Consider the following 12,653-nt stretch of genomic DNA (forward strand, 5'->3'; position numbering starts at 1 on the left):
CTCTTGCAATGTTTCTTCTACAGCATTCATCTAACAACACACATTCTCCTCCTGAGTTCAAACTGGCTTCTTTTTTCTTTCTTCATACATTTTTAACTGCATTGAAACAGCAGTAACTGTTTGGATTGCAAGCAATATTTGATTGATCTGAGTAGTTACAGCAATAGCATGGCAACTTCTGCTGAGCTGTGAGAAGTGTGTATGAGTTTTCGCATGACATTATAGTGATATATTTATATATAGTAATATATAACTAATCTATCTGGGTGATGTGATATGATGATATGACCTATTTGCCGTTGTTTGCTTGCACTGCTGGTATTCTAGAAATTAAAGCTTTTTTCTGTATTGACCCCATTAGTCTCTTATTAGATGTTGCATACACTGTAAGTCAAAGTAATATCTACAGCTGTGTGAGCTGATTCACATTCACCCAACAACCTCAACCACCCACTGACTCATCAGAGCGCTTTACACCTGTTGTGTGTGTGTGTGTGTGTGTGTGTGTGTGTGTGTGTGTGTGTGTGTGTGTGTGTGTGTGTGTGTGTGTGTGTGTGTGTGTGTGTGTGTGTGTGTGTGTGTGTGTGTGTGTGTGTGTGTGTGAGAGTGAAACAGAGGGAGGAAGACAGCTGTCAAAACTCACATTCCCCTGCTAGTTTTGGTGGACAGGTGTGAGGGGGTGGAGTCTAACAAAAACTCCCAGCATCCACTTCTGTCACCAACACTTACACTAACACACACACAGTTACATTTTGGGATCCTCCATTGATGGTGGGCTTGTGATGTTAGAAAATATGAAGACCAAAGGGTAAAAGGTTTTGCATCAACTTCCAAAACCATCTTGGTCAAGCTTAAGCTCTGCCGCAGCACTTGGGGTCAAAGGTCAGTGTAGTTTTTGTCTTTGGAGTGTTGTCTTTTCCACTGTGTTGTAAAGAAAACCTACATCCCCCTCTTAATGCCCTGTGTATCTCTGCGTGTGACCTTTCTTCTATCACAGAGAGGAAAACCCTGTATCTGTCATATTGTGGCCACCTCCTTCTGCTGTTGGATACATACATACCAATATGGAGACATTCATTTCCTAAATGAGATTTAAACCGCTGACACCTCGGATTACAAGATTCAGAATTGAATATTAGTTAGTTTCTAAGCTCTTTCAAGCCCTGTAATGAGAAATTGTTGATAATTTATAGCACTGCTTCTCAGATCTGTGAAACACTTTGGAAAAGCAAGCTTTCATTTCAATCAAATTATTGCTGATTAGTTCATCCTCCCAGGATAAGAGTGTGTTAATGAGTGAAATCAACTGCTCAATATCTGAATAAATATATGGACATTTACAGACGTTTGGCTGCAGAAAATAAATATTTCACAGCTGCTAATTAAAATAATGTTATACTACACATCTGTGTGTGTGTGAGTGCTGTGTTACTGTACTGGTCAATATTGGGATCCTAAAGACCTTGATCCCTCCTGACTTCTTGGGCTTAGCAGTTCTTCGGTCAGTGAGTAGGCCTGATGAGGACCCGACTGGATGCCCCACCTCTTCAACCCATCTATGCTTTCATGCAGTTGCATGCATGTGTTTAGTGGTCAGCAGTAAGCAACTAATCAGTTTCAGGAAGTCTAGGACTGTGCCCCCCAGTTGCTTGTTTTTTATTGCAATGTAACAGATTCTTGCCAAAATGAAGGGCTCTGTCACTGACCACTCCCAATGCAGTCCTTTGTCCCATCTCCTGACACCCTGATGGCCCTGTTCTCTGAGCAGCTGACTGCAGCTAAATTCCTGGATTCTGAGATTCCTGGAGTGCCCACTTGCATCACAGATCATTGCCACTGGTGCAAACATACCAGCCGAGAGACAGCGACGCTGGTGTTTTTCTCACCTTGTGTCTGTACTGAATGTATGTGTGTCATCATGGCAACATGTGGTCCTGGAGAAACCTACTGTAGTGGGGACTACCACAGAAGCAGTTTTGAGTACTTTGCCAGGTGTTTATATGTCTGTCTGTCTGCGGCCAGATGTTGTCACCGCGATAGCATCACAACCATGCAGGGTGCAACCATGGAACTTTACCTGTGTGTAGCGGAGATCAAAATGAAGGCCGAGTTTGAAAATGGCTGTGGTCCAAGCAAGGGCGCCGGAGGTAGAAGGGTAGAAAGGTTGGAAGGGGACATTGCCCCCCCACACTTTGGCCCAATTATGCATCATGGCAGGTGTGATCCCATTGAAAGATGGTCTCTAGTTAATTATTGTAGACACAGTATCCAGGCACACAAGGAACTTCTTCTTGTTCATATGAGCACAGGGAAAATGTTCCTGAGGGATAAAGCATAACTTCCGCTTTCTCTGGCAAAAATAGACATCAGAAATGATGCAAAATAACAAACTCAGTGAGTGATCTCATCCAGTTGTTCTTGGCATCTGGCTAAAGTAAGCCTACTATTATACATCTGTAGTTGGGCACAATCTTCCTCTTTTAGTTTAGCTTGAGCTATTATCCGTACAAGTCCTTACATGTACAAAAAACTGCACTGTCACAGAGCTGTTGCATAAGAAATGTTGTACTGTGTGCTGACTGTAGGATGGATTACTTGTTTTTAACGAGGGGGCTTTAAAAAAAACATCTGGAATAGTGTGTTTAAACCCCAAAATGGCTGATGGTGGGTTGCTGTTGAATACCTTTATGTTTAAAAGAGGATAAGAAGGTATTTAATGTGACATATCGCTGGCTATGATTCAGGTGGGGAAGTAGTGACTTACTCAAGTGCACATTGATGTGGCTGATGATTGCACACACTGTGAAACTGTCTGTGTGCTATCTCTAATTGCTCCTTGTAACTTTAAAGCTAATACAAAATACAGCAGAATGTCTTAGTAAGTCTCTCTGTGTCCAGTTGGCCCCAGAGTGATGCTACTCTCTTCATGAAAGCTGTTCTGCAGTACATCAATATTATTTTCAGTTGTCATTTTCTCGTACTGAGATTTTAACTTCACTTCTGCTCTCAAGCCTTTGAAACACACAAACAGCAGTTGTTTGCCTTTGCAGTTCAGCCACAGATGGCTATAGTCAGGACAGTGGGCCATTGATCTGCCAGGCTTTCACACCTTCTCAGATTCCCAGAAGTCTTTTCACTGATGTCTAACAGAGTATTAGAGGAGGGAATGAAAATATATTATTTTCGGAAAAGTGGTGCTTCTCAGTTGGAATCAAACTTTAATGAATGTTTTCCTGATTTATCCTGGTACCTTCATATTTCTGGTTGAGTTAAACAGGTTTCTACGTAAGATTGATCTGTGTTTTCCACCTGCTATATTTCATTATTAACACATTGTTCTTCTGTCTTTTTGTAGGATCCTCACAGTCTTCAGCGTTTCCCAGTTTGCCCAGTAGAACCAGCAGTGCCACCGGCTGTCCCTCCACAGCTCACAGGGACTCTGGCAGTGACATCGAAAGCTTCCTGAATGTGGAGCCAGGATATGACAGTGTCTTCAGAAAGGTCAGACTCAAGGTTTTCTCTTTATGGCTGGGGTTCGGTGGGAAAACTTTACCTCCAGGACACACAAACTGGACTGATGACTCGAGCTTTGCTAGTTCTATTGTGTTTACCAGCAAAATCCCTTAATCCACTTATTAAAAATCAGTGTTGATTTTTGTGTGGAGTTTGTATGTTCTTCCCGTGCTTGCGTGGGTTTCTGCGTGCTCCGGTTTCTTCCCACCATAAAGACATGCATATGCAACTAGGACTACAGTTGACGCATTTACAAAAATGTTGATTAATGTGCATGTCCTAATCAAATAAATCAATTTAAAAAAAGCAGTGTTGTTCGAATCTTTGTTTCAGGTGGGGATATTTGGGGCGCAGAAATGAACTAGAACAAAAATATCAGAAAAAGAACTACATAGCTCTTATTTGTGACTGTTTCTGTACAAGTGTTGACCAGCTTGTTACAGAATTAAACTGCAAAACAATCAATAAATAAATGTAAAAATTATAGACTGTTAACTTTGATTTAGCTGTGAATTCAGGGTTCAACAACTTTTACCAAATCCTCGACTGGCTGTGTTCCAAACATCCAGTTCACTCAAGCTGAACCCCATGAATATACAGTATATATTTTTGTGTTTGCCCTTGCAACTAGCCCTATAGGGATTGTATAGTATATAGAAAGTACTGTAGCTATTTTGTCAGTCTAGGCTTGACTATTAATTTATCAGCGCCCCAAGGCTGAGATGCCAAACATCTACTAAGCATCTTTTTAAGCCGACAGCTCTACACTGCTGCTAGGGGAGTGCAAGCCGTGGTCCCTGTTGTCACTCTGCTGTTGTTGAAAGTCTGTTTGAAGCAAGCCGCCCTTAGGTTCAGTTTCTGCAGCATTGAGCACTTGAAACATGCGCATGGGAATGTGAACTGAATTTCCTGTTTGTTGTAAACAACAATGGAAAACGTCAGCGCAGAGAACATCAGCTGCCCAGGAGTATATAGTATGATGCTGAAGGTTAAGTGACAGGGATGGGCAAAATGTGCCATGAAGTCCACAGGCTTTGATTCCACACGGAGACCACAGCAGCTAAATTCAGCTACAGTAAGAGAGGATTAATGTCTTCACTGATCTGCAAAGAGAAATTCTCTTTCTTTTGCAAGATACAATACTGTACATTTTCTAGAAGCTGTAGAATAAATGGGCAGAGAAACTAAGAAACTTGAATGTTATGACTGATTCTGTGTGTCATAGCATTGACTCCAGTAACATGTCAGTTGAGCGGGTGTCATGTCCATGTGCCCTTGAGTCAGTGTAACTTTAAATGCTCACTAGTATCTAAGAGCCTAAAATATAAAATAAAGTTAAGAACTCAGCTGCATCCTTCTCCCAGCTCTAAAGCTAAAGTCATGTGACTCACAAACATGCACTGCAGTCACATGCAGTCAGAACACACACACACACACACACACACACACACACGTGGTCTCTCACTCCCACAGGAAGACGTATCCGCAGCATAAAGCAGATTTTTCATTCCCAGCTCTCCAACAGAAGCAGCTCTATGCTCGGCTCTCTCACTGCAGCTGGCAGCACAATAGGCCCAGTTAAAGCTCACACCTACAAATTAGCTCTGAATGGACTATCCAATACGCGTGTGTGTGTCTGTGTGTGTCTGTGTGTGTCTGTGTGTGTGTGTGTGTGTGTGTGTGTGTGTGTGTGTGTGTGTGTGTGTGTGTGTGTGTGTGTGTGTGTGTGTGTCCATGTCTGTGTGTGTGTCTGTCTTGATTGCTTATATTCACTCAGATACTGTAGGTAAGACCAGCCAAGGACATCACAATGAGTCCCTGCAAATGTTGACAAATTTCTGCTATAAATCTAGCATTTGCTCATTTGCAAAAATCCATATTAATTAACTGACAAATCTCTCTCTTGCTCTCTCGCTCTCTCTCTCTCTCTCTCTCTCTCTCTCTCTCTCTCTCTCTCTCTCTCTCTCTCTCTCTCAATAGATAGATAGATAGATAGATAGATAGATATTTGTCAACTACTAACTAACTAACAGCTGTTTAGCTGCTTTGAATCACAGTACCGTGACAATGATGAATACATCTTGAAAATATGTATATAACAATGACAATTTCCTGGGAAAGGTTTGTTTTCACAAGGTTGCCGTCATTTATTGGTGTTTGTTTTAATGTCAGTGTTTCTATAAAGTGGCTCTGGCTCATTATCGGGAAGCTTTGCCATTTGGTCCTCATTATATCCCATTCCTGTGGGTTAAATAGCTCTACAGCATTCTCTTAATTCATCGTATACTTCAGTGAAGAAATGCTGATGGATATACAATATGATGAATGAGATTTATTAACAATAATTTGAAGGGCATCTGTTCTTTTCCGTACTGTATTCTATTCTACTCTAGTCTGTTCAATTCTATTCTACTCTGTTCCATAATACTGTGTTCTATTCTACTATATTCTGTTCTGTTGCATTCTACCCCATTGTGTTTATTCCTTTTTATTTATGTTCTGATCTTAATTATATTCCGTTCTATTCTCATTATATTCCATAGCATTTTATTCTGTCCTGTCCTGTGTGTTCTGTTCTATATTTACTGTTCTGTTCTATTCGGTTTTATTATGTTCTATCCATAGAAATAAAATGGATAGCAAGGCCACATCCACATTCAAGTTTTCCATTTAATTTATGTTTCTATCCTATTCTGTTCTGTTCAATCCCATTATATTCTTCATCTATGTAGCTGGTAAAATATTGAAATTGCCTCTTATATTTTATGTGTTCCCCAGTTACTGTAGCTAGATGACCAGGATGTTTCAGGGTTAAGGGCTCCTTCTATGTGTTTCTGTGAGCAGAACAAGGCCCTAATACTGCCAGTTGTAGTAATCTTTTCACTGGAGCGCTCCTTTATTAGATGTGGGATGGATGTGAATACTAAGAGAAAGCAGCTACTTTTACACATGCCTGTTCCCTGAAATAATAAATCAATCAACATTTCATTAGAGTTTGGCATTGATTTCACTCATTTTTTAATTAATGAAGCTGTTCTTGTGGCTCATGATAAACTGTCACTTTCAGGTGGTGCTTCTTTTACTTTGACAGTTCCCCATTAGCACATTCTGAATGGGCAGTGAGGCTTTTCAATAATAATAATAATAATAATAATAATAATATATATTTCTTGGATTTCTGCAGAACGATGAACCAGTGACAGGAGGAGACAGTGCCAGCGAGGTTTCCGTCTCCTGTTCCTCGGCAGACGACACCGCCAGTGTCGGTCTGTCCAGCTCTAGTCCCGAGTGCAGCCAGGGCCTGGAATGCAGCTGGAGCCCAGAGGAGAGCATCCAGACTGGGGCTACTATCACTGCAGGACTGGACAGTGGTGGTGGTGGTGGTGGTGGAGGAGCAGGAGAAGCTGAAGAAGAAGCCAAAGACAGAGTGACAGAGGTGCCGCGGCGCTCCTGTCTACTCCGGAACAGTATCCGCTCGCTGTCGCCTCTTCGCCGCCACAGCTGGGGGCCTGGAAAGAACAACGGGGGAGAAGCAGAGATGAACCACAGGAGGTGAGACTGGGAAGGGGACTAGATTATCCTTGATTCTTAAAGATGAAGGATTTCTAATGACATTGTGGATGGAGTTGAATTGATAGCAAGATAGGAAAGTTTCTCCTTTGTCCTTGACATTGGCTGATGGTGTTAGTCAGTGTGTTTTGTAGTCAGTAGATTTGAGTAGATCTTATGTGTGCAGATGTCAGTATTATTAGAGCTTGTTGATGTCATTCCCAATGTGCCATGTTAAGTGTTTCCTCTTCCTACTGCGAGCAGCTGTGTTTCCATTTCTCTGGTGTTGGTAAGGGAGCTACCAAAATTGGGCGCGCACAGATGCAATCACTCAACGACTCAGAGACACACACTCACAGCAACATGTACAGTATAGTCATCAGTTCACACATACTACTTCGCACCAACATTGACACACTAAGAACATAATGTAGAGCACATTAACCACAAGACATTGACATCTATTTTGTCTTGAGTAGTTGCCATGCAATAAAAGGCCTGTGCCACAATGTTGGAAAAAAAGTTGAAAACAGTAAAACAACTGCTTTTTGACTTTAACCAGCTGCTATTTTTATAATATCCAGGTTGGACACAGACAGACAATACCACCAAGCTTTCTGTAGTTTGTCTTTACGGTGTAATTAATGATCATTTTTTAACCAGAGGTGCCCTTTATGGATACAGTGAGGCACCTGGAGCACATAAGAAAGCATGTTGTGCACACCAGTGAGCATGTTAAGTCAAAACATTTCTAAAAAGGGTTACGCATGGGGCTATTTCTTGGCCGGGCGTAGTAACTTCCACCACCAGAAGATACTGGGAAGTCACTGCTCCTGGCCAAGAAATAGTTTGGCACATAACCCTGCGTAAAATCACTTCATTTGTTATTGTACCTTTTTAGATGTGGTGGTCTATGGACAGAGCTGGGCTAGCTGTTTCCCCTTGTTTCCAGTCTTTGTGCTAAGCTAAGCTAACCATCTCCTGGTTCTAGCTTCATATATGAATGTGGTATCAATCTTTTCATCTACACTACTGGTCAAAAGTTTTAGAACACCCCAATTTTTCCAGGTTTTTATTGAAATTCATGCAGTTCAATGTCTTATTGTACTCTGAAATGAAAGAATAGAACACATGAACAATTTAAAGTGATGGTTCGGAGTAACTTCACCCTAGGGTCCTTTGCACCATGACCTCGAGCCAAACACCCCCCCAGAAGCTTTTTCACCTGGGTCTAACATTGGGAGAGTTAGCGTAGAGTAGCGTTATCAACTGAATAGCTTATTAGCGCAGGGGCTAATGGACCCACGTTTGTATCTGGTAAATGACCCCACTAATAATGCCCGAAATGATACCAAACTTCTACAGCAGCAGAGAGCAGAAGAGAGCAGGCAAGTGTTCATAAACTTCTGGTGTACTTACAAACTTTCCAATCCATCGTTTTATGAGTACATAACCTATTTGTACTAGTGTAGAAGTTTGGTATCATTTCGGGCATTATTAGTGGGGTCATTTACCAGATACAAACGTGGATCCATTAGCCCCTGCGCTAATAAGCTATTCAGCTGATAACGCTACTCTACGCTAACTCTCCCAATGTTAGACCTAGGTGAAAAAGCTTCTGGGGGGGTGTTTGGCTCGAGGTCATGGTGCAAAGGACCCTAGGGTGAAATGACTCCGAACCATCACTTTAAGTTAAAAAATAAATCTTGGGATCAATTTATAAACCAAAATGTATTCTAAATTTTTGACTCATCACAGTAGCCCCCTTTGGCAGATATAACAGCTGAACACACTCGTGGCATTCTTTCTACAATGGAAATCAAATATTCTTCAGAAAGTTCTTCCCAACTCTGTTGCAGAAGTTCCCATAAATGTGTGGCACTTGCAAGTTGCTTTGCTTTCACTTTTCTGTCCAGTTCATCCCAAACCAGCTCAATGGGGTTTAAGTCTGGGGACTGTGCTGGACACTCCATGTTTTTAAGCTTACCATCTTGTTCTTTTTTTGCTAAGGTAGTTCTGGCATAGCTTGGACTTATGTTTTGGGTCATTATCTTGCTGTAGGATGAACCCCTGACTAACTAGGCCCATACCAGAGGGTACTGCATGGCGCTGCAAAATGCTGTGGTAGTCGTTTTGGTTCAGGGTGCCTTTCACTCTGTACAAATCACCGACCCTGGATCCAGCAAAACAGTCCCAGACCATCACGCTTCCTCCTCCATGTTTAACAGTTGATGTCACACACTGAGGAACCATCCTTTCGCCTACTCAACGGCGTACAAAAATCATGCGTGATGAACTGAAGATTTCTAATTTTGATTCATCAGTCCATAACACCTTCTTCCAGTCTTCAGTAGTCCATTGACGATGTTTCTTGGCCCAGGCAAGTCTCTTTTTCTTATTCTGACATCTTAGCAATGGCTTTCTTGCTGCAACTGGACCTATCAAACCTGCAGCTCCAAGTCTTCTCTTTCCAGTTGAAACTGAGACTTCTTATTCCGACCACTATTAAACTGTGCTTGAAGCTGTTGTCCTGTGAGCATCCTATCACACAAGCTGTTGACTCTCAGAAACTTGTCTTCTGATTCTGTTGTGGCTTTGGGTCTGCCAGACCTCTTCCTGTGAGAGTCTCCCCCAGTTTCTAAGTGCCTTTTGATGGTGAAGAATACTGTACTCACGGACACCTTGACTTTCTTGGCAATTTCTCTGTAGGAAAGACCAAAGTTCTTAAGTGTTATGATGGTCTGTCTCTCTTCCATTGTTAATTGCCTTTTTCACGCCATTTTTATAGCAACACACTACTTTCTGCAGTACAATACTGTTCAAATAATGCTCACGAGGGTATGGTACCACAGTGTGTTCCAACAATACTTTTATACAGACAAAGGGGGTTGGAAGTAATCCAGACCAGTGTGAACACCTGTGGGAATTGGTAGCACCAACTTTCAAAGCTTGATCAACCTCCATTGCTGCAGAACAGCTTTACGTTGTCAACCCATTTCTTGTTCCCTGAAAAAGGCCTTTTTGTAAAAATCTGAAATGTACATTATTTTTTCAGTTTTGGGTAACCTTTCTTTTTTTTTTTTTAACCTCAGGCGGTTCACCACTTACCTTTGTACCATTCCAAGCTATTCATTGGACTTGAACTGCTAAAATTTCAATAAAAAACTAGAAAAATTGGGGTGTTCTGAAACTTTTGATCAGTAGTGTAAAACTCTAAGAAAGCAATAAGCGTATTTCCCAAAATGTCTAAACACACTATTCCTTTAAGATCATGATTCTGAAGAAACGCCTTTGTAATCACTCCTCCAACATGGTGGCCTGTGCCTCAGAGCTCCATATACACACAATAGTGCCCAGAGATATCCAACCAACTAAAAAGATTATGGTTCCATCAGAAAATGAAATAGTTTCATTAATTCATTATGTCCTTATTGACCTGCCAACCCTTCATATCCCAACTCCTCTCACCCATCATTCACCACTCTCCGTCTCTCTCTCATCCATCACCTTCAGCTCTGCCCAAAACCCTGGTGAGAGGAAGCCGACCTTTCACAGGAGAAGGTACTAATACATCCCATTCATCAGTTCATGTGATGTTAAGAATCTTTGACTTGTTGCCAGATGACCTGCAATGGCAAATTCATGTAGTGTAGCCTTTGTGGATCTCCCACCTTTTAATGTATGCTTGCTGAACTACTGCTGCATTGTGCTCCATCCCTGTAGGCAACTGTGCTGAAAACTGTTAATCTCTTTTCACCCATTAAAATGTGCAAGAAATACTGGGGTAAAGAGATGGTTAAGCAAACTGGTGTTTTGTACTGCAGTGGTAATAACAAGCAGCCACATGCAAAAAGGGGACTTTAGCTCTGGAGGCTCAAGGACTGTATTGGCGAGCAATTGAGAACAATAAAGTGACACAGTAACATGCTTACTTGGTGTAGTAAGTTCCTGTAGGGTATTTTTCAAGACTGTAAAGGCTTCAGAGGATTTTGGAGAATATAGTGTCCCACAGCAGCAAAAACAGGACAAAAGTAGTTGCAGAATTGTTATCTGTGAAAGAAGAATAGCTTTGTTGCTTTTGAGGCGGGGGGAGTCAGGCATGAAGAAGAACTATGCAATATTCAACATCAAGTGATCTTTTTTGACCCTGAGTGTAATTGTTTCAGTTCTGTGGGCTGAGACAAACCCTCACCCTGTACTTCTCAGGAAGACTGATGGCTATGAAAACAGGCTTGCAGCTGTAAATGGCGTAAGCACCCACACCCAGGTATATATATCTGTGATTAGCAAATAATGGCCAATACTATCAGCCTGCCTCTATATCTGTCAGGCTTTAATTAAGACATGGCTCTTAAGGTCAGAGACATCTACTCTAAACATCGGGCCACATCTTTTACATTGAAGAGAGCAGTGGCTACCACAGACGGGATTTCAATAGCATTAATAGTACCTAGGCTATTCTGACAGTATTGCATTTCTGGGAAACTGGTTTGAACCCATTTACAGTGATCATGCTAGCCACTGTGAAATCTACTGTACATACTTAGGAAGTAGTCCCATTGTGCCAGATCCCTCTTTTCAGACATCCCTGTAACTCTGTCTTTTTAACATCCTCCTCACCTGCTTCACTGCAACTCTGCCATACTTGCTACCCTTCGCTCCTCTTTATCTCCAGTCTCCCCCTTACTAACCCCTCCACCTCACACTCACACCTCAGCTGGTGCCTTCCTGATGTTCCCCACAGCCACAGTGTGGAAGTAGTTAGTTCCCTCAGGTACAGTGTTTTCGTGTATGGGTGTGTGATGTTTTTTTTTCTTTTCTTGCTAAGACCACGTGAACTTCTTTGAATAGGATGTATTTACATGCTGCTTGATTTGCATTTGCCGTTTTTGTGGGTGTATATGCCTGTGTGCATGCGTACACGTGAGTGTGTGAACGCCCTGCCCAGTCAGTCAGTCAGTCAGTCAGCCAGCCTGTACCTTCTTGTAGCAGAGAGCTGCAACAGCTGCTGGTGTTACTCATGATTCAGGACCGAGGACCTTGTGGCTCTGAAGGATAGTATGTAATAATCATGGCAGTAAGCAGGCCTTAATAAGACAGATATAGTCATCTACATTCACAGCCCTGAGGATAGGTGAGTGCTGCTCTACACTGGTCACTGATAATCACCAAGCCATGATTCCTTTGGTCCAGTTTAGATTAGTGATGTTTGAATGTGTTAGACTGATGATTTGCTGGATAATGGAGTGCCATAAAAACCCAAAGGCTAGAGATAAGAGAGATTTACTGCTGAAGCTTTACTCTAAGTATCACAGAGTTTGTCCTGAAGTGAATAGAGCTGTGGCCACGTAGCATAGCTCATCCTGAAATGTAGCTGTAGTTTTCCTCTCCATAATCATTGTATTGGATTTTTCAAGGCTTCTTATTTCCAGTCATAGATCGATGTAATTGGGTTTGTAAATCACAGCTGCAGAGCTCTCCATGCTGATGCTGATGTTGGAAGACATTTGCTGCTGTTTCAGCTGTAACTCTGCTCCGGAGCCCAGTGATAACTCAGCCGGTCACTGTGTGTGTGTGTGTGTGTGTGTGTG

The 12,653-nt window shown here is 41.9% G+C and overlaps 1 protein-coding gene across 6 annotated transcripts in view; it reads left to right on the forward strand.

Moving 5' to 3' along the window:
* Positions 1-12,653, forward strand: part of LOC114562326 (A-kinase anchor protein 13) — a 121,738-nt gene that overhangs the window by 69,975 nt on the left and 39,110 nt on the right. For 4 of the 6 annotated variants that reach the window (XM_028588783.1, XM_028588706.1, XM_028588840.1 and 1 more), the window contains 3 exons: positions 3,356-3,501; positions 6,698-7,065; positions 10,576-10,623. In XM_028588783.1, coding sequence (XP_028444584.1) covers positions 3,356-3,501; positions 6,698-7,065; positions 10,576-10,623 — 562 coding nt within the window. The remainder of the gene's footprint in view (positions 1-3,355; positions 3,502-6,697; positions 7,066-10,575; positions 10,624-12,653) is intronic. The other 2 variants (XM_028589004.1, XM_028589093.1) reach the window with 1 other exon arrangement.

Source organism: Perca flavescens, chromosome 1, assembly GCF_004354835.1.
Source record: "Perca flavescens isolate YP-PL-M2 chromosome 1, PFLA_1.0, whole genome shotgun sequence".
NCBI lineage: Eukaryota > Metazoa > Chordata > Actinopteri > Perciformes > Percidae > Perca > Perca flavescens.